This window comes from Daldinia caldariorum, assembly GCF_022478825.1.
Source record: "Daldinia caldariorum strain CBS 122874 unplaced genomic scaffold F4812scaffold_22, whole genome shotgun sequence".
In the NCBI taxonomy this organism is placed as follows: domain Eukaryota; kingdom Fungi; phylum Ascomycota; class Sordariomycetes; order Xylariales; family Hypoxylaceae; genus Daldinia; species Daldinia caldariorum.
Genome location: NW_025953058.1, coordinates 18,181 through 41,681, shown reverse-complemented (window position 1 = coordinate 41,681; position 23,501 = coordinate 18,181). Strand labels below are relative to the sequence as shown.

At 47.7% G+C, this 23,501-nt stretch overlaps 9 protein-coding genes across 9 annotated transcripts; 5 read left to right on the top strand and 4 right to left on the bottom strand.

Moving 5' to 3' along the window:
• Positions 1 to 1,869: 1,869 nt before the first annotated feature.
• F4812DRAFT_218457 (uncharacterized protein) lies at positions 1,870 to 2,966 on the top strand. The gene is made up of 3 exons (XM_047930417.1): positions 1,870 to 2,068; positions 2,142 to 2,230; positions 2,308 to 2,966. Exons 1-3 carry the CDS (start codon positions 1,966 to 1,968, stop codon positions 2,698 to 2,700), a joined length of 585 nt encoding a protein of 194 aa, XP_047786300.1. The 5' UTR covers positions 1,870 to 1,965; the 3' UTR covers positions 2,701 to 2,966.
• A 927-nt stretch (positions 2,967 to 3,893) lies between these two features.
• Positions 3,894 to 6,462, top strand: F4812DRAFT_444087 (CDP-alcohol phosphatidyltransferase). The gene is made up of 4 exons (XM_047935465.1): positions 3,894 to 4,304; positions 4,385 to 4,494; positions 4,561 to 4,686; positions 4,762 to 6,462. The coding sequence occupies exons 1-4, from the start codon at positions 4,286 to 4,288 to the stop codon at positions 5,779 to 5,781; spliced, it is 1,275 nt and encodes a 424-aa protein (XP_047786299.1). The 5' UTR covers positions 3,894 to 4,285; the 3' UTR covers positions 5,782 to 6,462.
• F4812DRAFT_444084 (Oligosaccharyltransferase subunit Ribophorin II-domain-containing protein) lies at positions 6,463 to 8,324 on the bottom strand. Its single transcript, XM_047935464.1, has 4 exons — positions 8,004 to 8,324; positions 7,708 to 7,909; positions 7,307 to 7,594; positions 6,463 to 7,192 (listed from the first exon to the last, which is right to left on the bottom strand). Exons 1-4 carry the CDS (start codon positions 8,144 to 8,146, stop codon positions 6,953 to 6,955), a joined length of 873 nt encoding a protein of 290 aa, XP_047786298.1. The 5' UTR covers positions 8,147 to 8,324; the 3' UTR covers positions 6,463 to 6,952.
• A 173-nt stretch (positions 8,325 to 8,497) lies between these two features.
• On the bottom strand, positions 8,498 to 9,955 carry F4812DRAFT_444083 (uncharacterized protein). Its single transcript, XM_047935463.1, has one exon. The coding sequence runs from the start codon at positions 9,733 to 9,735 to the stop codon at positions 8,578 to 8,580; it is 1,158 nt and encodes a 385-aa protein (XP_047786297.1). The 5' UTR covers positions 9,736 to 9,955; the 3' UTR covers positions 8,498 to 8,577.
• Positions 9,956 to 10,382: 427 nt separating this feature from the next.
• Positions 10,383 to 11,760, top strand: F4812DRAFT_218361 (uncharacterized protein). Its single transcript, XM_047930416.1, has one exon. It carries the CDS (start codon positions 10,804 to 10,806, stop codon positions 11,626 to 11,628), a length of 825 nt encoding a protein of 274 aa, XP_047786296.1. The 5' UTR covers positions 10,383 to 10,803; the 3' UTR covers positions 11,629 to 11,760.
• F4812DRAFT_468168 (uncharacterized protein) lies at positions 11,761 to 13,028 on the bottom strand (the record flags this gene model as incomplete). Its single annotated transcript, XM_047938750.1, has 2 exons — positions 11,761 to 12,612; positions 12,690 to 13,028. 2 exons carry the CDS (start codon positions 13,026 to 13,028, stop codon positions 11,989 to 11,991), a joined length of 963 nt encoding a protein of 320 aa, XP_047786295.1. The 3' UTR covers positions 11,761 to 11,988.
• Positions 13,029 to 13,628: 600 nt separating this feature from the next.
• F4812DRAFT_444077 (uncharacterized protein) lies at positions 13,629 to 14,598 on the top strand (the record flags this gene model as incomplete). The annotated part of the gene is made up of 2 exons (XM_047935462.1): positions 13,629 to 14,166; positions 14,216 to 14,598. Coding segments are annotated over exons 1-2 (500 nt in total), but the record flags the coding sequence as incomplete, so codon positions are not given.
• Positions 14,599 to 15,184: 586 nt separating this feature from the next.
• Positions 15,185 to 17,476, bottom strand: F4812DRAFT_463035 (uncharacterized protein; the record flags this gene model as incomplete). The annotated part of the gene is made up of 1 exon (XM_047938143.1): positions 15,185 to 17,476. One exon carries the CDS (start codon positions 17,474 to 17,476, stop codon positions 15,185 to 15,187), a length of 2,292 nt encoding a protein of 763 aa, XP_047786293.1.
• Positions 17,477 to 19,895: 2,419 nt separating this feature from the next.
• Positions 19,896 to 21,194, top strand: F4812DRAFT_218329 (uncharacterized protein). The gene is made up of 2 exons (XM_047930415.1): positions 19,896 to 20,204; positions 20,256 to 21,194. The coding sequence occupies exon 2, from the start codon at positions 20,337 to 20,339 to the stop codon at positions 21,147 to 21,149; it is 813 nt and encodes a 270-aa protein (XP_047786292.1). The 5' UTR covers positions 19,896 to 20,204; positions 20,256 to 20,336; the 3' UTR covers positions 21,150 to 21,194.
• The last annotated feature ends 2,307 nt before the right edge of the window (positions 21,195 to 23,501 follow it).

Sequence of the window (23,501 nt, the reverse complement as noted above, 5' to 3'; positions counted from 1 at the left end):
AGCTGGGGATCATCGAGTTAAAAAAAAAAAAAAAAAAAAAAAAAAAAAAAAAAGAGTCAGCCTCTAATCACAAAAATCGACCTACGATAGTCAAACACAACAATACAATATCGATAGAATGGAGCCGAACGCAACGGAATTGCTTCGTACAAAGAACATGCATAAATACTATGTACCTAACTTAGAAAGGGTCGTCTCACCACACCATCATCTTTTCTCTTCTCTAATCGTCTACTATGGTACCAGGCCAAAGCATAGTAATAATTAAGCGAAGCTGCAAACCAGCAAGAAAAAAACACCACGGGACAAATCGCATGCACAAGAACGCTTCGGTTTCTGCAGTCTAACCTGCTCCCACCTTGCAATACGAGGAATCGATGCTAAACTCCTGCTAGCTCGAGCCGAGGGCAACGGCAAAACGAGGGTCATGGCAAAAGCCGCTTTCCCTAAACGGCATCTGACTCCTCCGTGGTCCAATGAGAATTTCGAGAATTTTGTACCTAGGTTCTTATATACATAACTTTATACCTATGCCATACAGGTATGTAGGTAGGTATGTATGTATGTATGTATGTCTGTAAATTCGGACAGCGAGAATTAAGTTACGGTCAAATATTGGATGACGCTCCAACCTTAAAAAAGGGTATCGGACGATGAATGCAGATGATCAGCAGCGTCGGCTTTTTTATTTCTATTTTTCTATCTTCCCTTCCGTACGTACCGTAATAATAACACTACACATATATTGGACCTATGTAAGTCATATACTACCTTGTAAATAAAACTAGACCCTTTCGATACCTTACATAGTACCTATCTTCCGAAAGCCAAACAAGGGCAAGCAAAAAGAAAAACCCAACCGGTTTTTTCTCTCTCTCTTTCTTTGGTGGAAGAGCCGAATGATACCCTTCTGAGGCTCTGAAACTAGACGGGGTTATTGAGCTGTGCCTCTGGCCTCTCCGGTGCAACCTGTCCGGACACTTGCAGGGTTGGATACAGGGCGGCGCATTGAATTTCGAATTGTGTACGGTTTACGAAGTAGACGGCGTTCTTTAATTTATGAAAAGATCGCCCGCTCGAGACCCTCAGTTAAGAGATCAACCACCCAAGCCAAAAGCCGGATTTTGTTGGCTTGCTCGATATTTAGTCCGCCTGTTTGTTAGTCCACGACTCCATACTTGTTTGTGTATTAGCCTACCTTAGGTAGACATAATACCTTACCTCTGAGCCCACGTGGACGTCGAAAATTCGTAAAGGTTCCTTGTCAAAATTTATGTAAAGCAAAAATAAAAATAAACATGCCAAGGTTTTTATTTTTCTTACGGTCACGATTTAGGTTTTTTGAAAGAGACTGGCCTCGTAATGTAGAAGAGGGAATCACTGACAACACGAACAGTTATCCGTCTACTACCATAGTGGTTAGACAGGTCAGGTTATAGTACAGTACAAATATTAGATGGGTAAGTCGATAGCTACCCATGATCCCTGTCTAGTAAACGGCTGACAGCCACTCATAAAAGCTCCAGATGCTTGGGGGTCTTGGAGATAACGCTGAGACCACCTACCAGACAGGGAATACCTCCTTTTATTTTTCATTTATCGGCCATGTACCCCGTACAGTACAATCTCTTTTACAATATCTGCGAGAACATTAACCCTGGTCTCCCCATCCGATGCCCATCTATGGGAAGCTCTCCCAGAACTTCTCTTTCCTTTGAGAACATTCCTCTCGTTCCCCCTTCGTATCCTAGCCACCGTTCCTCTCGCTTTTAAACACGGTCGGTCGTCGGTCATTCGTTATTTTCTAATATTCGTTCGCATTTAATACACTACTAATTCTTTCCGCTGTATACTGTCTTTTAATACTACACCGGCCGTTCTGATTAGAGAGGGAAACGAAGTAATACCTATTCATCGTCACAGCCGTCCTCGTCCTACCGTAACACACCTAATTCTACCATCGCAATGTCTTCGTTAAGGAACATCTTGGCTGCGGCCGTCCTTTTGGCCTCCTCGGTTCAGGCCGACTATGTTATCGATCCCGACAGCGTGTCGTTGACCATCAAGAGTATGTCCTACTACATTCACCTAGACACTTAACTTCTAGTCGGATGCAACGAATTTTAACATATGATGTGTAGCGAGCTGGTGTAAATCCGAGACGAGCACGTGCCCTCTGATCTGCCAACAGACGCCTCCGGGAACCACATTAGTCAACGAATGCGATCCTGTAAGTTATCACAGCAGATCCCGATCAAGATAGTTCAAGATGGTGTGGGACGTCTCATACTAACGTCTTCCCTGTAGCAAGCTTTGACCTACGGCTGCGTGTGCGGAGACAACAAGCAACCCAACGTGTCCGAGTACTCCCTGACTCTGCCGTACTTCGTCTGCCAGGAATGGGGTGACCAGTGCGTCAAGAACTGCGGACAGGACAACACTTGCGCCAGCTCGTGCCGAGAGGACCACCCTTGCGGTGCTCAGAATCCGACGAGGTCAAACACGTCATCCACCGCGGTTCCTTCCGCCACGGCTACCGAGACGGATTCCGACAACCCTAACGCTATCTACACTGGTCTGGCCGGTAGCAGCGATGACCCGGATAAAGGCAATGCTGCCTTCCGAGTCGGTGCTAACGACGGCTTGTTCGGCTTTGTTATTATCGCCGCCGGTGTCAGCTTGGGTGTTTTCCTGCTGTAAGGGGATGAAAAACGGGGAGACCCTTTCCGTCTTTTAGCAGCGGCGTCTCAACACCTGTTTCTGTTATAAGTCTCTGATATAACGGACGAATTATGTTTCTGTTGTGACAGAACATACTTCCAAAACGGCACGAGCGCCAAAATAATGCGACGTTCGTCTCGCACTTGGGAACGACGACCCGAATCATTTAACTAGAGCGGCTGTATTCGATACTTGCCACGTACTGATATAATACCGTGTTTTTAAGGAGCATTTGGGGGGTTTGAGGTTTGGGAGACCTTGCATTTTCGATAATGGGAGCGTAGACGGGTTATTTGAACATACTCTTATGCTTTACACAGCAGCCTACTTAACACAACGACATCCCGCCGAGGGACGATGGAGCTTGTAAACTGCTCTCAATTAATAATTAACTGCATGAGGCCCTGATCTCTATATCAGACCTCCACTTACCCACATCCACACTCATACTCATACTCATACCTACACCCGTTGTTTCTTTATTTTGTGAATTTTGCTGTTGACGTGACGCTAGTATAAGGTATTGCCTCGTAACATCTGTAGTCTGTAGATGCGGCGGGATGGACTGAATGTAAAAAATGTAAACTCCTTTATAGTAGATAAATTTACCTCAACTCCTCCCATCGTGAGATGGTTGGGGTTGGCTTAAGCTGACATGACATGTATATTACATAGGATCCTCACATGCTAATTCAATTAACCAACCTAGCTATCCAGTCTAATCAAAAGCCGCTGATGATTCCCATATCCTTCTCAATGGGATTTATTCCTGATGATTGGATGGGCTTATACATAGTACCCTGCCGGCAAGCTTGGGGAGGTACGCTGGCTGGTACGTACCTAAGATAATAGTGACGAAGAAAACTACCTAACCTAACCTAGGTAAAATAGGGGCATAGGGGCATCGCAAAAGTTCTAGGCTTTGATTCGTCTCGAATTAACTTGTGCAACCCGTGTTCTTGGATATGACATCCTTTGCATGTGGGACTCGTTATGTAACACATGCGAAAACTATCTCGCATCTCGGCCCCACCATGCAGTGAAGTTATGTACCTGAAGCTGCTAGAGCCTAGAGGTAGGTACCTAGGTAGGTGTAGGAGGTTAGGTAGCCGGCCTAGGTACATCCGAGTGTAAATTATTCTTCTGCCCAGGTGCTCTTGTAAAAGCTGCCGAAGCTGCCAACTTACCTTTATAACATTCACACCGACTTGCGACTTGCCGACCTTCAACATATAACCTATAAATCTTCGTGACGCACTTGTGCTCTTCTACATTTCTTTTCTGCGACTCAAATTATATTCTTTTTTTTAAGTTACATATATTCCATGGAGTCGATCAGCAACCACTTAACATGGGAATGATCGTTCCTTTTCGTTACTAAATTCTTTAAATTTTGCAGCTAATAAGTTCGACCATCGCGAACAGAGTTTTGAGGTGCTACCGTACCTAGTATTTTTTACACTTCGTTACATATTTCTACCAAGGCAGAATTAAGTTTTCTCCCAGCTTGATCGCGAATCGTTCTGCTGTCACCAAGGAAGCGAAGAAGTCCCTGTGTGCCGTCATGGCCCCGAATAATAGCAGTATGTATACCTATAACCTTGACGTCCTCTACTACTACTACTCTTGGCAATTCTTCAGCTCTAACTCGGAACTCATGCAGAAACGGCTGTTGCCGAATGCATCTCGGATGATGCTCTAATACACCTAAAGTCTTACAAGTACTCGGCCGTCGACAAGTCCCCCATCTCTAATTATATCCTCCGTCCCTACGTACGTACCGAACCCCTATCCCCTGCCCTAACGCCGAATAGAATAGTATACTAAGAGTTGGACTAGTGGAACGCCTTCGTCGAGCTTCTACCGTTATGGCTGGCACCCAATATGGTAACCCTGATAGGGTTCATGTTCATTCTAGTTAACATCGCTTTACTGGTTATATTTATGCCAGATCTAGTAGGACCGGTATGTACTTGACATGGAGCACCGTGGGACCGCAAAGCGAAGGTGGCCTTTCGGCTAACACGATGCGAACTTTAGGGCCCGTCGTGGCTTTACTTTAGCTTCGCCTTTGGCCTTTTCATGTACCAGACGATGGACAATATCGACGGAAAGCAGGCGCGCCGAACTGGCACATCGAGTGGTCTGGGAGAGCTCTTCGACCACGGCATCGACTCCTTAAACTGCACTCTCGGCAGCTTGCTAGAGACGGGTGCCATGGCTCTGGGAAACTCGAAATCCGGCGTCTTTACCGCCCTGTGTCCTTGCTTGGCCATGTTTTTCTCGACCTGGGAGACCTACCACACCCACACGCTGTACCTAGGCTATTTCAACGGCCCTACCGAGGGTCTCCTGATTGCGTGCAGTCTGATGGCTATCTCGGGCATCTACGGACCCGGCATCTGGACGGAACCTATCGTTAATATCGTAGGGAAGCATAACCTCTTCGGGTTCGACGAATTTGTCGCCGACCATTCGATTCGCGATATCTGGATCCTCATCATTATCGGCTCGCTCGTCTTGTTTCACATGCCGTTCTGTGTCCTAAACGTTGTCAAGGCGAGACGACGTAACAACCTTCCGGTCCTCCCTGTTTTCCTCGAGTGGATCCCCATGGGTATATATACCTTCTCGATCGGCGCATGGCTATACTCTCCGCATTCGACGCTGAGGAGCGAGAACCATCTGGTGCTGTTCTGCCTGACCATGTCTCTTGTGTTCGGGCGCATGACGACCAAGATGATCCTGGCCCATCTCACCCGCCAACCCTTCCCGTACTGGACCGTGATGCTAGCTCCGCTCGTAGGCGGCGCTTTCCTGGGTAACCTTCCGCGGCTCGGCCTCCCGGCTATCACCGCGGATCTCGAACTCTACTACCTGTGGGCGTACTTCGTTTTTGCGTTCATCGTATATTTCCGATGGGCATATCTCGTCACAACCAGCATATGCAACTTCCTCGGCATCAACTGTCTCACCATCCCCTTCGAGAAACAGCTCGAGAACAAGCGGAAGCAGGAGCTTCTGGCGAACGGCAACGCGAACGGGAAGAAGTCTCAGTAGATGGTGCCGACTCGATGGCGTATGCGATAGGGGCGTTGTGGAGTGGGAGGATACAGTGGATAGAGTACGACGTACAATTCTGGAAAGATGCTTCCTCGCCGCGTTTTTATCCCGAGTATCAGCGTTGGCTTTCTTCTACGCGGGAGCTAGATTTTTCTCCACTCTTACTTACCTACATTGCATTGTTGTAATATACTAGAAAAAAGGAACCAGGACTATATTGTAGATAGGCGGACAGGGACTTACTTCACTCGGCGCATCGGGTACCGCGGCCTCTTAGCTGCGAGGCCTTGGTTTGGGGGCGATATTAGAGGATGGGTAGGGAGAGAGCGTGGGTGTGTCGGGCTCGTCATAAAAAGGAAGAAAAGAAAACAAAGAAAAGAAGAAGAGAAAGGCCCGGGGACAGCCGTGTATATTTTACGAACGGGAGAATCTACTTTTCTCGGCCTTTGCGCTCGACAATGGACCCGACATGGGAGGTAGGGCGTTCTCTCGTCGATCTACGAAGCGAGGAGAGGAGAGTAGAGCAGAGGGAGACGGTAATTAATAGCGGTTGCATTTGCATTGCGTTGGTGGGCAGTCATTCTGAATAGAGATGGGGATAGTGATGATAGAGGAATGAATCGAAGAGGAATTTCTCTTGCTTTTCACGTACTGCAAGAGGAAGACATGGAAATGATGCTTTGTTTATATATATCGGCATTTCAAGTACATGTGTATGAGATTACCTAGGTACCTATCTTAAAAGCTCGTGCTCTTTTACTTCCGTCTCATTGCCGTTAAGTCTCTCAGTTTTTTTAAACCGGAAATTACACGGTCTAAGTTTTGATTGACCAAGTGGGAAAGAGAGGGAAACGGAGGAAATAAAATGGCAAAGACGGGAATTAGGGTTCGGATAGTCCGAGGTCTCGGACGCCACAAATACATTTATCGTCGAATATCGCGTATGTTCTGTTTTGCTCTGTTCCACGCCTCGCGAATCAGAGTTCATTTCTCGTTATCCCTTACTTTATCTATCCACCCGTCCCTAGCATAGCATACAGTAGTAGTAAGTTAAGAGGTAAGTATCCTCCGACAAGAAACGAAACGACGATTTAGTAGTACATAGTAAGTAAGTACCTAAAAAGTGAACCGGCTTGTTTTCTTTTCTTTTGCTTTGTTTTGTTTTTTATTACCTCTCCCCGGCTAACCGACGTCGGCGGACTTCCCCGAGGGCCTTGGACCCGCTTAGGAAGATGCTCACGGAGACGAGGCCGATGAAGGGCAGCGTCTGGAACAGGTTCCACGTGGAGTAGTACAGGAAGAAGACGAGCTCCATGGCGGCGATGGAGCCTAGGAAGGTCCCGTGCGCGACGGGCGCGGCGCTGAGAGCCGCGGGGAGGTGTGAAAGGTTGCCGCCGAGAATGGCCCACTGGATTTCCGTGTTAGCTGCTGCAAGGCTAGATATGTATATAAACGCCGTTTATACATGTAACAAGAAAGAAAAAAAATGAACAAGTAAATATATATATATATATATACGTACGCTGACGAACAGGAGCGGGACGGTAGCCAAGACGGCGAAGACGAAGACGATGGAGATGACCTTGGGGGGGCTTTGGGGGTCGGCGCGGAAGATGTGGTGGATCTCCTGGAGCTTGCCGTAGCGCAGCGGCTTCTCGTAGACGAGGGGCTTGGTGGCCGGGTCGCGCACGACCGCGACCTCGAACACGTCCTTGACGAGGCCGGCGGACGAGCCGAACGAGGCGAGGATCAGCGAGGCTTTGAGGGGGTCTGTGGCGATGGCGAGTTGTAGGGGGAGGTCGTTGTATTTCTGGGAGTGACGGTTAGTACAGAGGTATAAATATATAAAAACATAAATACCTATGTATACAATAGAAGAGAAGCAGAGAAGAGGAAAAGGGTAGTGTGATTTGGATGACGCACAATCTCGACCGTAGCCTTGCCGTTCTCCTTCACGGTCAACGGGAAGGGGGCCTCGAGGCCCGAGGTAGGCTCGCGGAGGACGAGGAAGGCCTGGTGCGGACGCTTGCCCTTGCCGTCCTCCTTGGCCGTCAAGAGCAGCTTTAAGCTATCGGAGCTATCCAACACCACGGGCGTCTGAAGGACGGGAGTCTTGTCGTTGAACCTATAGTTATAACATTGAAATAAACCGAATCAGCCTTTTAAATTTCCAAATAATTCTTCTCGTTCTTATCGTCTTCGAAAAGAAGAAAACGTACTGTCTAACGTCCTTATCCTTGGTCCCGGCCTTCTTCGCCGTCACAATGAGCTTTGCATCGTCGAAGCCCCAGGACGAAGCTGCCTGAGCCGCGCCGGTAGCTAGAAGTAGGAGAGGCGCTACGAACGAGTGTAGGAATCGCATTGTCGTCTTTTTGAGGGAGGTAGGAAAGTACAGGAAAGTTGTTGGACGTTGGAGTTGGGATAGCTACCAGTGAAGTGACTTGCGACTTACAACTGACTGGAGCTTCGATGTTCCTTTCAATTGAACACAATAACCCGTTCCACTTTTTTTTCTTTTCCTCCGCTGACGTGGTTTCAGTCTATCGATAAGCTCGATAATCTTGATAAAGCTCGATAAAGTTCGATAAAGCTCGGGTTGCTGAAAGGTAATACAGTGCTAAGCTTTACTATCCTCACACTGTCTACTACCCCTTAAGTGAAGGTACTTGTCTATACAAATGCCTACGTCACAAATTGTCTGAAGAAACACACGATATAATTTAATATTCTATTCTTTAGTATGTATATGTAGTTATTATTCAAGAGAAAACAAGACTGAAGAGCATATTCCATTTATAACTCTGATCTGCTCCTAACAGCCTGCTTCTTACCCCCCGAAGGCGGCTGGCTCATAAAACCATCTAGTTCCATCCATTCCGCCGCAAACGCCGTGATGATCTTAGCCCAGTCGTCCAAAGATTCCATGTCGAGATGCTCGCCGTCGTCATCCATAGTGTGCCACGTAGGAGGGAACGGCGAGGGGATGATATGAAGCACATCCACCCCTCGCACCATAAAAGGCACGTGGTCGTCCCCGACGTATGCTCTCGTGAACTGCGACGTCTGCTTGCTAGATTCTGGTAGGAAGGGGTTTTTCGGTCTGGTCTTGAGGAGGCCTAGTTTCCGCATCCGCTCTTCGATCTTGGACATGCCTTGATAGGCCCAATGAGTCGATTGGAAGTAGGAAGGGACGTGGGGTTCCGCCGCTCCAAGGAGGTCGACGAGTAAGAAGAGGCTGATGGAGTCGAGACGAGTTCGATAGGCAGAGCCGCTTACGTACGGCTCGGAATCCCAGCTTTCCGCAAGTGCTCGCGCTCCGTAGAGGGAGTCCGTGTCAGTCCAGCTGACCCAAGCTTCTTCTCCGTCCAGGAGCAGGATCTGGACTCCCTTCTCTTCCTCCAGGCCCAAGGTGTCGCCCGACTCCTCCATAGCCTCCCACTTCTTCGTCAGCGCTTCGTCGATACTACGCGCCACGTGCATCAGCACGGCGCAAGGGGCAGCGCTGTCCGTAGCTCCGACGAACCCCTCTGGCCGATAAAGGCTGTCGTAATGCGCAACCAGCGTCAAGCGGCTAACGTCTCCGGGCCCGGCCCACGGCGGGTCACGGGTGATGATGAGATTCTTGAAAGGGATATCCGTATCACCCGTAGCCGGCGTCTTGGCCGTTGTGTTATGCCAGTCGATAGTCCATTTAGGCAGCTGCCGCGAGAAGAAGTCGACAAAGTGATGCTGCACAGCGATAGACCCGGGTGTGCCAGGGACCCGAGGTATCAAGATGGGCGATAGGAGCGACCCGGTCTTGATATCGAAATCGTGGGCGCCGCTAGGGATATAGCGAAGCGCATCGTCTGATAATTCTTCGTACGCGAACGCGTGCGCTGAAAGAAGAAACACGAGCAGCGCGATGGTCCCTATGCGAGCCCATTGAATGGACTCGTTTACATAACCCATCGAGACTCGTAGTAATACGCCCGGACTCGTCCCGCCAACATTTGGAGCGTTAAGACATTAGGATCGCGAAGTTGACGCGGGAGGGTTTAGAAAGTGGACAGTGTGTTTATTAGAAGGCCAAGTACCTACGTACTCCCTTAAGGCTTACACTCCTTTACACAGGTACCTAGCAGCCTAAGTACCTTAAGTTTTTTTCCCGAAGAAATGAGATTGCCCTGAGTTTACAAAGGGTTATTGTCACTAACTTGCATTAGATCGATTTTTCCCAAATAGGCTCTTTTGTGGAGAGCGAGGGAGATTCCGGGCTTTTGATTGGATGCGACGGTTTTTACAATGCGAGTGTAATAAATATATTAAATAAAAAAAATAAAAAATATTAAAAAAATGGAGAAAATTTTATTTTATATAATTTTATATTTATTTTAATTTTTACGGGTTTAATTTAAGTATATTTTTAATTTTTCATTTATAATTTTATATTTTTATATTTTGTGACGAACCTACACTTAGGTCCGTTATGTTACGAGTCTTGGGGCCTGCGGCCCAAGATTAGGCCATGTGCAGGGCGCATGGGCCACCTTGAGAAATGGGAAGGACCTCCCTGTCACGTGGCACCCTTAGGAGCGTAGTCTCGCGTAGCTACGCACCACTACGCTGAGGCTCTGCGCGTCACTATGCGTAGCTACGCGCTACTACGCCTATACTGACGATTTTCTATATAGATAACTTCGTATTCCCACTAGGTAGAATCGTCAGTAGTCAATCTAAGTCATTCCTGAAGCTTACCAAGTATCACATACACTTGAATCACGATATCAACTCTGTTACCTTCAAGACATTCATTTACGTTTCCTTAGCTATCAATCTAAGTCTTATATCTAACCCATATAAGGGGAAGGACTCCAAGCCTTCCTGACGAACACTTCAACGTTTTATTGACACTTGACCCGTATCGTTTACTGTTTACCTAAAATCAAGACCCCAGTTACTACACTCTACCGGACCTGAGTGTAGGTTCGTCACATTTTGATAGCTCCTTGATCAGTACCATTACCGGTCAAGTGTGGCATGAGCGCCAGCCCCGACGATATCCCCTCGCCTTCGCAGACTACATACAACCCGTCACTCTCAGAATACTCATCGGACGAGTCCCCTGAAAACCAACTTTTGGAAGAAGCTAACCAAGTAGAATATCATCCTGACAAACTAGATCTACCACCTCTCGACTACGTCTTAGGACTGATAGATAACATGGCCCCAGCAGAGACCAGGTCCCAGGCAGGGTCATCCAAGCCCAAGGAAGAAGTAAAAGAAACTATCGAGGTTACCAACAAAGGAAAGGGAAAAGCCCAGGATGACGGAAGAGATGACGAAGACGATATAACCATACTAAAAAGGAGTATGAGACAAGCGCACCAAGCTTATCAGGGGCTTGAGGACGAAATGATAGCCCTGCAAAACAAACTAACCAAACTCGAACGAAAGAGAGACGACGATGAGGAACCTGACCCACGTCCGGTACGGCGAGACACTACGGTCCCACTGCCATCCGACAAGGGATTCAGACCTTCTCCGCCACCTAAGTACGATGGCACTACCGACGTTGAGGACTGGCTTAGCGCAGCCAAGCTCTATCTGGCCTTCTTTAGAATCAGCCTTAGCGAAGACGAACACAAGGTCTTGGCAGTCTGTCAACACCTTGAAGGAGACGCACTTGCGTGGCTCCAACCTATTTTGGACAATCATCTGGATATGACCCAAGAGGAGTTGGAAGAGTCCAAGTACGTCTTCAGCAAATACGAGAACTTCGAAGATAGGATGAGGTTGATGTTCGGAAACCCGCTTCCATACCAGGTATGGTTCCCGTGCTGTTGGTTCGTAACACTCTTTTAGCCTCGTGCGCGGTAGGTATTTTGGTATCCACCCACGCTAAGTCCAGTGTCGAGTCCCTTTGTTCGTGCCTTAATCAAGTGGTGCGGCCACGTTTTGTTGCGAGACTGAGCTTCTAGCGGCTGGCTAATTCCAAGAGGCTCTCAGGGTTTCCGGCAGTTCTGTTTTCCTTGTCCCACAATGGGTGGTGCATGTTGAAGTCGCTCCCTCTCTTGCTGTCCATTTCGGGGAGGGGGTTGTGACGTGTCTCGCCTGGGGGTTCTATGTATGTGCTTCACACCGCTACCAGGTCCGAACCGGTTCGGGTTTCCAGCGCCTGGGCTAGGATTCCTGCTCCTTGTGCTGCGTTCTAGTACTCTACCTTCAGCGTCTTCGTTGCGTGCTTCTAGGTGGGGATTGCTGCTGCTGGGCTGCGGTTCGCTCCGGTGGTGCTGACGCCGCTCTTACGGTGCTCTCCATTATTGTAGGAAGGGAGGAGGAAATGGCGCTGATTTTGGTGGTGGCTGCGATGCTCACGGTCTTCCTGGGTCTATCCTTCCTAGAGGTTCTTATGGCCAGGGTGCCGTGGCCGGTTTGGTCCGGGTCCGGCTGGCTTCCGCTGCTGTTGCTGCTACTTCTCGTGTATTTTCTCTCCGCGACGAACTTGAAGCCGTCAAGGGCCGGTCGGCTAGCCCTGGGATAGAAACTTGAGCCGCTTCTCTCTTTGAATTGTCTCGGGCGGTATATGTACGCCTCTTTCGCCTTTTCTTTTGCTTCTTGTAAATGTTTGCAGGCCCTGTCCCAGGCCGTGTGCGGTCCGCCGCAGTTCCTGCATCGAATTGTTCCTGTGCACTCACCCTCTCCCCTTTCGCGCGCGGGGCCAGCACACCTGGCGCACCGCGCCTTCTCCTCCCAAAATTTCGCCGTGTGCACGAACCTGTAGCATTTGAAGCACTGCTCCGAACGCGCGTCCTTGGTGAAGGGTTCGCACTGGAATAGCTCTGCCCTCTATAGGAGTCCGTTGCTGCATAGCGATCGCGCTGCATCAAGGGAGCTAAGCCGGAGCACGATCTGGCATACTTTACTTCTGCTAGCTTCCTGTGGACCGGTATGATCGACTCGATGTGTTCGGAATCCTCTCTCCTGATCTCGTTGAGCAACTCTTGGGGCTTCGAGTGTACGTCCCGTAGCTTGTCTGCCTTCGGGCCTTTGACGATAACAGTGTATGATCTTCTGGCGCCGGTTGCCTGCTCTCCGAATGCCTTCTTGATCCATTCCTGGTTGCCCGACTTGTATGTGGTGGCTCCGTCTCTGAACGTGACCGTCACAGCGCCGCTACGAAGTCGTCTCACCGCCATTGCCTCCTTTTGTCCCACTGCCTGGTTAACCGCTTTTATGACCTGCTTGGCATTTCTGTTGGCCATCTCCGACGTTGCTGAGCTACTCTTGATAGTGACATCCCGCATTCGGCGCGCCAGGACTGCTACAGTGTTGGGCCAGGTCCGGTTGCTGCCAGCGGCCACGGCTGCCTAGGTCTTCTGTGTAGGTGGTGCTGCGAGCAAGCTCCTGCTTTTTTCCAACGTGTTTATTATTCCTTGCTTCATTGTTTGGATTTCATATTTGATATTGTTGAGCTCGGCTGATTCTGCGCATCGCTGTTTCGCGTCTGGTTTGGTCGCGCTTCGTACGCGTCGCGTTACTTCCTCTCGACCGCTGTCACCATCTTCCTTTTCATTTCATTAGCTTCATCCCTGTGACTTCCTTGTACCATGTCTATTAGTCTTTTAAATAGCGCTTCGATTGTTTAAACGCGATCGGTAAAAGTTCTGTGTGTAATTGGTGTTAGGACTAATCCCGATATAAATTAGTATGTACGTGTGTCGGTGGCTGAACTGATACCGGAAATAGAAAGGCTGTCCAACTAGTGATGCTGGTTATTTCGGCTAATCCCTAAGGACGCACCCAATGATCAATGTTTGTTGAAATTTTAAATTCTTAACGCGATCTAAACCCGCCTTGCTAATCTCTCTTAGCGCTGATTTGTGGAGTATGCAGCCTCATTTTCCCCGGATAACCTTAAATCATCCTCTTTTATTACAGTTGCACCATAGTTCTTGCTCTTATAGTCTCTTATTGATTCTTTCCATCTTTTGAGCTTCCAGATGACGAATTCAACAACGCCTACTTATTTACGGAACTGTTTACGACCGCGTTACGATGTGTATTCGACCCCGGCTACCAGGTTCCCCCCGACCCATCCTGATGGTGAGGAGCACCCTTTTTACGATGGCAAGTATGGCGCGCTGTTGCAGTTCGGCCATTACGGTGAAGGCGTTGATTATGAGCCGGTTATCTACGCCTGCTGCGTTGTGATGGGTAACGCCTGGCCTCTTGAGATGATGGGCCATACGAGGATCGATTCGCGACTAGACGGTGGACTCCTTACCTACGCGTATTTGTCGCTCTCCAACACGCCCGATACCAAACAAGCTATAGGGCTCCGCGAGCATGGCGGCATTTTGAGGGAGCCAATATACATCCTCCACAACCTTGAAGGCGGTGGTAAAGTGGTTTATTTCTTTCTTCGTTCGTGGTCTAATCAGTAAAATAGTGTATTATTACCCATTTACCCCGAGTTTCGACCATTCGGTATTTCCTCACGATGATATCCCTCCTCCGTGGCAGTGCGTACAGATCGCCAGTAGTCCTAGAGTGGAAACTGGATAAGATCACCGAGATAGGGGTCATAATAAACGTTTAAAAAAGCACGCCTTATTACGGATGTGTTTACAACCTACCTATGTAGTGTTTAGTTTTTTAGTAGACTTGTGCTAATGTGTTCTTTTACGTTGAGACCTATAACACAACAACAGAACGTCGTATTAGGATACAAAAAGACAGAGAGGATCAGAAGTCATTTATCTAACCCCGAGTCCGAGTATTAAAATCATGATTATTTTCAACGATGGTATGGGAGTATTTGATATATTGTAATTGTAGTATCGCCTAATATGTGCCTAACATACCCTATTTGCGACCGTTTGGCCTCGGACGGTCTGAGCTAGTTGAAAATATTTACGAATACAACATCAATTCACACATTACAACCCTTTCGTAAACTTAAGGCATATCTGATTCTATAGTCGATTTGTATTTTAAGAACATAAAACCTGGACACTAATAGCCTAATGAGCTCCGTGCAAGTTAGGCAAGTCGTTATATCCTTGTTGAATTTCATTGACAATCGTGAACGCTCTTGGGAAGGAGAGTCAAAGTTAAAAGCATGGGGGTATTAAAATAAGGCTTGCTCTACAGTATTATCAGGTACTTAGGTAAGTAGATTATCTGTCACGTATACTGCTGTGGAAGGATCTTTAGATGAGACTTGAATTGATCTCGATCTGCATCTAATGGAAGAAGCTATCTAATGGAAGAAGCTATCCAATGGAAGAGGCTGTCTAATGTTATATGTACGTGTGTATGTCCACTTATAAGATCGAATAGCTCCACACTAGGGCTAGCAACCTCGTTGGTCAGGCACCTCGGCACACTGACAGCTAAGGACCTCATCACCTCGGCATTATCTGATATGACGCTCAAGGCTTTCTGTCATAGATTGCAACTCTTTTGCGAAATCATTTTTTCCTTGCTTCCCTTGGTACGTATTTAGTTTGCGCTTTTTGTTTGAACTGATGAGGCTGAGAGGCTTCCGGTTAAGGAGTTTAGATCGCTCAAAGTCCACGATCATCACTTCGCCGTTATAGGGATTGTATACGATATTGCGTGGTTCAGCATCGCCATGGAGGACATGCAACTCGTGAACTGCCTTGAACCCGGCGGTGACCGCGTTAACGATAGCAGTCTTATCAGCTTGATCAGGCAAATCAAAAAAAGGCCGCCCAGCCCAGCCGAGGAACAAGAAGTGTTTGAAAATACCGCCGTTGTAATAATATGGCCGAACCAAATCTATAGTGCCAAGACATACGGGGACGTATTTCCCCTGAATGGTACGTAGCTGGTCATAGACTTTGTTTTCATGTTGCAGACGGGCTAGATTGTCACTCTGTACACCTTTGGCGACTACGGTGTAGCCATGAGAAGACAGACAGATTTTGAAAAGCGACCCGACAGATCCAGATAGATAGAGCGGCTTAGCGTCCGCGTCTACGCCACGATCTATGGCTAACTGGGTTCGTATTAAGTCTAGAAATTTGGAGAGGCTAATATGCTGTCGCTGATGGTGACCGAAGTTGGGGCATCTGTCGTCCATAGGCCCTTTGCTCGCTAGTCCTAACAAGCATTTCTGGCTGCAGAAGGGCCGGTCCTCAATCTTCGTCTTGGTTCCTGTCTGTACTTCTGCTTCCGTCGCACCACCCTTCGCGCTCCCGCCACGGTGGCCTTGCTTTGCGCCCTTGGCTGTCGTTCCCGTCACTGCAGCTACATTCTTAGAGCGTAGGGATCGAGAGACGGATGGGGAGGGAAAGGGATCTTCGTCTTCGCTCGTATCTTTGCTCTTGGGGAGAGCATTGCTGTTTCCTGGGCAACAGCGAGAGCGTGTCCCGATTGGCGAACGCGTAAAGCCCTTCTTCCAGCGTGGAGGCTTGTAGATAGACCCTTTGGGTGGCTTTCGTTCGGTTGCAGGAATGTCTCGTAATATGTCTTCGAATTCTACAACCCAGGTGTCCAGGGCTCTTGTCCGGTCCTGCCAGGTCTGGGACAGCGGCGGCGCGCGAAGGGCCTGGAGCACAAAAGCAAATACTTGAGCAACAGCGGTGCGATGAAGCCAGTTTTCATCGTCCTCTGCGGCGTCCAAATTAGGCACGGAGACGTAATAATACACGACAGACGGATCCTTGGGGATATGTAAGAAAACAAAGGTCTCTCCTGTACATATGTAACCGTACTGAACATTTTTCCGAATCATGTATGAGAACAGTTGAGTGATGACGGCAGCAGTAAGGCGCCTCGACTCCAAATTGAAGCCCTGACTGTCCTTGTTAATCACGTCACGTTCTGGCTGAATCTCTTCTCTTAGTCCGGTGACGACCTCGGCTATAGTTAATTTATGCGGCGCCTTGTATTCGATCACAAGCGCTGGGATGTGTTCCCCATCAGATCTTCGGTATATGCAGAACTGGTCGGCAACGCCCTTCTTGCCTTCAATAGCCTTGTGATGGGTAGAGGCTGGGACCGGGGTAGAAGGGGCCGGAGTAGAGGCCGGGGCCGGGGTCGTGGCATCAGTGCCCATGTTTTCGGCCTCAGTCATCTGCTCAACAGATTCGGGAGCGGCGTCGAACGTCTTTAAAAGATTTCCGTGGCTCTCAAAGTCGACGGATCCCCTGATGCCGAGCTGAATACGTAGCTGCTCATCCTTGTACGCTTTGTTGAGTAGCATCTCGACGGCGTCCTCAACATTTGAGCGTTCGAAGTGTCGAAGTCCTATCTCGCTCGCGATCAGACGAATCTTGGATTTTAGAGCGTCGGTATCTCTTATACATGGGAAAATGGGGTTAGAACAGAAGGGCTGGTCTGATAGAAGATTCCAGATTTTTTCTTGCTGCTCTGGAAACTCATCCCACGGAATGATGCGTCGAGGGTATACGCGGCCAGTTGGGCTTGTAGTTTTGCCTCGAGTAGTCAGCTTCTTGTTGGTTTGTACTTTGATAGCCATGCTAATGGAGTGACAAGCTTCGAGATATTGTCTGAGCGCCTGTGGCCGTAACTGTTTCTCAGCTTCTTCTGCACGTTTCTCAGCTTCTTCGCGTCCGCGTCTCTCAGCTTCACGCCCGCGTCTCTCAGCTTCGCGCCCACGTCTCTCAGCTTCCAACCTGCGTGTCAATTCTAACACAAGACGATCGTTGTTATCCCCCATTGTAGTGATAGTATTGCAAATGAAAGGGACCGATGGTTTTGCTATGAATGGGGACGTGAAGTGTTTTGATCGGAGCTTATGCTTGTGTTTAGGGTGTTTTCTTTGTGGAAAGGGAAGGACGTTTAGATAACGCGGTAGGTTAAGAATATACTGAAAGGTCTAAACCTCGAAGACAATTAAGCGTAACTTCTAGTGAGTTGCTGTCATAAGGCAGATAGGGGTAAATACACGTAAGTAGGGGCTGTGATAATGGGGTCTTAATGACGTGTAGGTATTGTGGTGAAAGTCTTTGCTATGTAAGTAGGGAGAGATACGAGGTAATATATTTGATCTATTCCTCAGATCATTTGGTAGTGACTATTTAAATTTATAGGTTGTACTGTTGCTAGGTGTTACATTCCTAGGCAGGCACTCGCACAGTTGCTAGGGAGCCACCGTGCGGTTTCCAGTTTCCAGGTTTAAAATTTTAGTTCCTAGTTTCCAGGCAACCAGGTTTGATGGAAACTTAAGAACGTATTCCCGTAGTTTGCAGGTACCTAGGTATACATATAGGAACTTGAAAGATAGTGCCTGAAGTGCTCATAATAGATATTATAGACATAGTGAGTGTTGAAGGCATATATGTATGTGGTATATTGTAGTGATCTAATAACGCTTAGGCTTTTATCACCCTTTGTATAATTGTATTAGACAATAAACCCTTGTGATATCCACCTATCCACACCTCCTTGACACCTTACAACTTAAGACATAACACAACAATTGTCCCAAACCAACTAGGACATGCATGCTTTATAAGGATATATATATATCTTATACCTATTATACAAATTGCACAAGAACCTTATAGTATATCCACCTTACCTCCTTTCTTTCCTTACCTAATCTTTTAGTTACCTTCTACTTTCGATCTTGGTTGCTTTGCCGCAAGTTTCAATCAAATCTACATAATAAAAGACTAAGTGAGTTTAACCCGCTTTGCCTTTTATTACTAACTTAGGTATTTACTTACTAACCTAAAAACCATATATGCAGCGTTGTCAATACAATATCCCGAACCCGAACAAGTTCGGGCAAATCAATAGTAAGTCTTAAATCTTTTTATCTGAACTTTCACCTTACTTTTCCTTTTTCCCCATCCTTACATAGGTAGGTAGGTAGTTAGGTAACTGTATTTCTATCCTTGTGCCCGAACTTGTGCCCGAATTTGTTTGTCCGAATTTGTTTGCCCGAACTTGTTTGCCCGAACTTGTTTAAGATTTGCAAGGTCCGGATCAGCTACATGTAAATCCACGCGTGTACACACACTTGACCAATTTTCGTGTATGTAATACATATATCCACGAGAGGGTTGGCCGTGGATGTATTTAGTTGATCCGGACCTTGGCTAGATAAAATCAAAACAAGAATCTGCGTGATATTAGCGCGCGACAGGACCCAAGTGAAAGCATATCCGCGAACGCACACATAGCTGATGCCAACAATCGTAGAAGAAAAAAAACATTAGTAATTAGGCAATCTGGCCCCTTAAAACTTATAAGGAGGAATACTTCGAAAGATAGATCGTCTTTCTATTTTAATAAGACGTACGATTATTTAGCATATAAGTAGCCAGATTGAGACTGAAGCTTGGAAAAAGCCTTTGTTACTTTTACAGTATTGGTATCTTATTTTATAAATAAGACTAAAAGATAATGAAATCCTAGCCGATAGGACCCAATTGTTCCTTTAGCGTAGATTTCGGTGGCCAACTCGGGGATACTGCTCGAGTTACGTTATGTTACCAGGTTATATAGCTTAATAACTTATGTAGCAAAGGTGATCGGTTGGCAAGGGCGTTAGAAGCACTGAGAGCACTGAAAACACTAGGCGTGCTCAAGGCGTCAGAAGCTGAGAAGGCGTATTAATCAATTGAGGCACGGGTACGTGGCCTGCTATGGTTTGGGTATTGTTAGGAACAGGGTTGATTTCGAAGGTGCTTTTGCTAATAATGCTAGCTGATCTAGTTTTTTACTTTATTTACGTATAGGTATTCCAACTTAAAAAACTATACGAAAACAATAGTAAAATGAGAGGAAGAGAATTGGGGTCGGGCCGAATACCAAGAATAAGAAGCTGTTTGATCGCTTGCTTCTATTCCTACCACCGCTTGCAGCTGGCATCGACTCTGTTGGGCCTTTTGTGCTTATGCCCCTCCTCCATATAATATAGAGTGATGTTATTTCAATAGTAGTGGTACTTTAATAATAGTCCAATTCTAGGACTGCCTCTCTCACCGCCTGCCCAAAGGGTTTATTACTTAGAAATTCCCTCCCTATCCGCACTCATATACAACACGGCAACCATTATATCGTATTGAATCCAACGATCTAATATATGAAAATTGCATGGTCGATTCTACTTTGAATAGAGCTTTCTAATGATATAAATTTCAATTAAATGCATGCGGGATTTCAAAAGCTATTCGAAGATATATTCAATAAGCGCGCTACCGCTAAAGCGCCTCCCGCAAAGCCTCATTCAATTACATACCACATATCAACCATTAATAGCTTTTGAAATACTACATGCATCTAATCGAGGCTTATATTATTAGAAAGCTCCAATTAAGGCGAAACTGGATATGTAACTTTGATATGTTATATCTTTTGATTGAAGAGGATAGGATAGTCAATTAAATGTTGATGTTTCGCGGAAAGGGGGCGCTACCTACCACTTATACCTACTTGTAGGTATCTACCTATGCCTTGCGCTTGAATAGCTTTTGAAATATTGTAAGCACGGGTTCACGGAACTGGAGCAGCTACATTTGCTCGAAAGGGAACAGGAATCTCGTGAAGGCAGGAGTCTGACACAGAAGATGGCGGATCGCGTCAACGGGTGGTTTCGCCGTGAAGGCGATCCCCAAGCCCGGCCTACCGGTCTGCAGTATCCCCCGGTTCCTCAAACTACAGACGTGGCGCCGACAGACGTCAGCAGCGATAGCTGGCCGGCGGCAAGGTCATTATCGCGTTCAGCATCCAATACGTCAATCCATTCCGCGGCTGCGCCCTCGGCGGCCGCAACGGACGCCACCTCCGAACCACGCCACTGGGGAACAGCGGGCGGACCGCTGAATGGATCCCAGAGAAAACGCTCTGCGGACGATGGGGAGCTGCTCCTAAATTTGCGCTCTACGAAACGCAACAGAGCACTGCGGTCCAACGCAGCTCCGGCAGCCGCGGGAACGCCATGGTCGCCTCTGGGAACCGAAGACAGACTGGATCCTCGCCGAAAGCGTAAGCTCTCATCGTCAGGACTCATACCTGAGACCGAGCCAGCCAACCAGACGAGTCGGCGGCACCGTCCAGCACCGATACCCGCCATGTCGCCGCCGGGTTTGAAGCGCAGGAACTGCCCGGATATCGCAGACGAAGAGGGACAAGGCAGGCATCTCGCCAAGCGCAGGAAATCACAGCAAACCACAGCACGAGTGCCAGCGACGGATTTTCCACGGCGACTGCGTGAACCACGCCCTCGAAAGGAGGTGGCAACGACCAGAAGCAGACCTGGAAATGGGCGCGGGAAGGACCTAGCCCAGCCGAGGAAGCAAGCTGTTCCTAAACCAAACTACCAACTGGAACTGAGGAAGAGCGCACGCATAGCAGCTCTGCGGCCAAAGAAATACAGATAAGGACGCTTTTCAGAACCGGGCCTCGGGTGCCAGAACGTGGTAGAGAGTCTGTTCGGAGCTACCCGGAAGCATTCACACCATCACAATCCGTCATCTTTGAATAAGAGAGGAGGGGGCACAATGAGGAGGAGGAGGAAGTGGGCAGGTTAACGTTTGCTCTATTATTAAGCCTTTAAACTTCCGAGGATTGATATGGTCCCGGAGGCTCCGTACGCCGCGCAGATCTAATGCCGAGACAAAGGTAACGTCTTCAGGCTTGTGAATCATGCTTGTGGAGACTCGTTTCTCTCTGCGATTTCGGTGGCTTAACGTACGAGGAATTAGGATTAAATAGTAGAAGCTTACCCCATTCGGGCTTTTACAACCATAATTCCGGACTAATATCGGCAATTACTACGAATCTATTTAGCGTTGCATCCGCCTTTTACACAATTCTTACACTAGCTATACTAACGTAGAAGTGGGCTCTTCAAGTTAAGCAAGGAAATGGAAGTTTATAAGCAGATAGTTAATAACTTATTCTGAAACCACGAATTTCCAAGCAATATACATATATTATGGGCAAAGGATGTTATTCTAAAATACTGGATGAATAAATATACCAATACTAACGAAGTTCTACCAAACGATTTTCCCGTGGGTGGCCGCAGCCAAACGGAACCTAACGCTCGACGAACTCCGCGAAGCCATATCCACAGATATTGGTCAAGCATACTCAAAACGCGAGAAACTCGTTAACGGCATAGAACACATTGTCACGTGGTGTGAAAATCAGGTGGATGAAGTGCGCCAGACAGTCCAATTTGCACATGGGACTATCCACAATTTCATCACTGGGAATTGTTCAAAGCCTCAGCTCGCTAACTTTAACGTCGACCTAGAGGGCGCAGATCACCACGCTGGAGAGATATGCGTCACATACTTACACTTGAACAATTTCAAGACCACCTCAGCTCGACGACCGCAACCGATTCACCCTCTTGTGCCCACAGAGATAGCGCAAGCTGCTCTGGGCCGTCATGGGAGGATAGCACAACCAACACTTCATTTTATGGGCTTTAACTAATTCAAATCATCACTGTGATAAATGTTGATATGGGAGCTTTAGTCAGCTATGAGAGAACTGATGCAAATGAAACCTTGGACAGACTTCAACTTGGTCACCCTTTCCTTAGGTATGCAGGAAAACATTAGACCCCGCCTACGATCAGGTTTCGAGACGGGAGGTCGATTACATGGAATTTAGGGCGGCACATTGTTACTGATGGTCATGTTCTAGCGCAGAAGCCTTGGCCAGATCCCGACTTCAACTCGAGTCGGGCAGAAATCCTGCGTTGGAGCTACGAAGCACAGAGGCCCAACGGCCCTCCAGGCAGCTTCTGAAAGAGGCCATCTAGAAGAGCGATTAAAAACTTCTGGAGCATCTGGACCCCAGGTAACTTGAAATTGTAGACCTAGGACTTAGATATAAGCGGAACTAATTTATAGACCCCTTCAAAGGGAGCAAAATCATGGACGCGTTAGTGATCGGTTGTCAGGGGTATGAGGGTACTAGTGCGGATTGGGCCGTAAGGCCCACTGGGATAGTGTATATAAGGAGCACGCTGCTCCCTCGAAGGAGACTCGGGGTGCAAGCGCTAATAGATCACTACTATGTACTGCATATTTTACATTCTACGTGCTACTGCTTCTAGTATTCACTCTATGTACGACATACATCACGGGATCTCTCTGACATCAGTGGTGTTTGGCGATTCACAACAGCCAAATGTGCCTTGATGTAAAATCAGCTCCCAGATCGAGTAAGATTGGATAGCAGTAGGGGGCATGTTCAAGTACGTAATATGAGTTTGGACCTCGTGTTCATGCCAAGACTCGACAGCGTCCATGCAGAAAGAATTTAAAGATAGAAATCAGGAAGAAGCCGATTTCGATCGCTACTGTAGGTCCGGCAAATATAATTCGACTTATAACCTGGTATCTTGAGGCGTGTCGTTTATGTGTTTAAGGTGTCCAAGACTCCTACGAAGAAGGGGACCGGCCCTCGACGGTGATTGAATGCGTCTGAAGACTTATCGTCTGAAGCTCAACTGCCGGTGCCTGGAATGAATGACCCAGACTTACTGCCTCAGGCTGCTCCTATACCGCGACGAAGGAACGAGCGCTTATAGGGGCCAGAGCCTAGCAGGGCTGCAGATACCGCTATGGTAGCTCCTGCAGACTTAACGGCATCTCCCAAATCAAAGCTGAAGGGAATTATGGATAGTAATCCGACGTCCGCAGCTCCAGAAAAACCCTCAGGGGGTATCTAAACGACAGGATACAAAGCAGCATAAGGCGAAATAGGACGAG

What these genes read in the sequence shown, in the direction of transcription:
- F4812DRAFT_218457 (XM_047930417.1), top strand. Translation starts at nt 1,966, where the DNA reads ATGTCTTCGTTAAGGAACATCTTGGCTGCGGCCGTCCTTTTGGCCTCC. An exon ending in CGTGTCGTTGACCATCAAGA is followed by an intron (nt 2,069 to 2,141) that starts GTATGTCCTACT and finishes TATGATGTGTAG; the next exon opens with CGAGCTGGTGTAAATCCGAG. An exon ending in TAGTCAACGAATGCGATCCT is followed by an intron (nt 2,231 to 2,307) that starts GTAAGTTATCAC and finishes TCTTCCCTGTAG; the next exon opens with CAAGCTTTGACCTACGGCTG.
- F4812DRAFT_444087 (XM_047935465.1), top strand. An exon ending in ATTATATCCTCCGTCCCTAC is followed by an intron (nt 4,495 to 4,560) that starts GTACGTACCGAA and finishes GAGTTGGACTAG; the next exon opens with TGGAACGCCTTCGTCGAGCT. An exon ending in TGCCAGATCTAGTAGGACCG is followed by an intron (nt 4,687 to 4,761) that starts GTATGTACTTGA and finishes TGCGAACTTTAG; the next exon opens with GGCCCGTCGTGGCTTTACTT.
- F4812DRAFT_444084 (XM_047935464.1), bottom strand. Translation starts at nt 8,146, where the DNA reads ATGCGATTCCTACACTCGTTCGTAGCGCCTCTCCTACTTCTAGCTACC. An exon ending in AAGGATAAGGACGTTAGACA is followed by an intron (nt 7,910 to 8,003) that starts GTACGTTTTCTT and finishes TTATAACTATAG; the next exon opens with GTTCAACGACAAGACTCCCG. An exon ending in TCCCGCTCCTGTTCGTCAGC is followed by an intron (nt 7,193 to 7,306) that starts GTACGTATATAT and finishes ACGGAAATCCAG; the next exon opens with TGGGCCATTCTCGGCGGCAA.
- F4812DRAFT_444083 (XM_047935463.1), bottom strand. Translation starts at nt 9,735, where the DNA reads ATGGGTTATGTAAACGAGTCCATTCAATGGGCTCGCATAGGGACCATC.
- F4812DRAFT_218361 (XM_047930416.1), top strand. Translation starts at nt 10,804, where the DNA reads ATGAGCGCCAGCCCCGACGATATCCCCTCGCCTTCGCAGACTACATAC.
- F4812DRAFT_218329 (XM_047930415.1), top strand. Translation starts at nt 20,337, where the DNA reads ATGGCGGATCGCGTCAACGGGTGGTTTCGCCGTGAAGGCGATCCCCAA.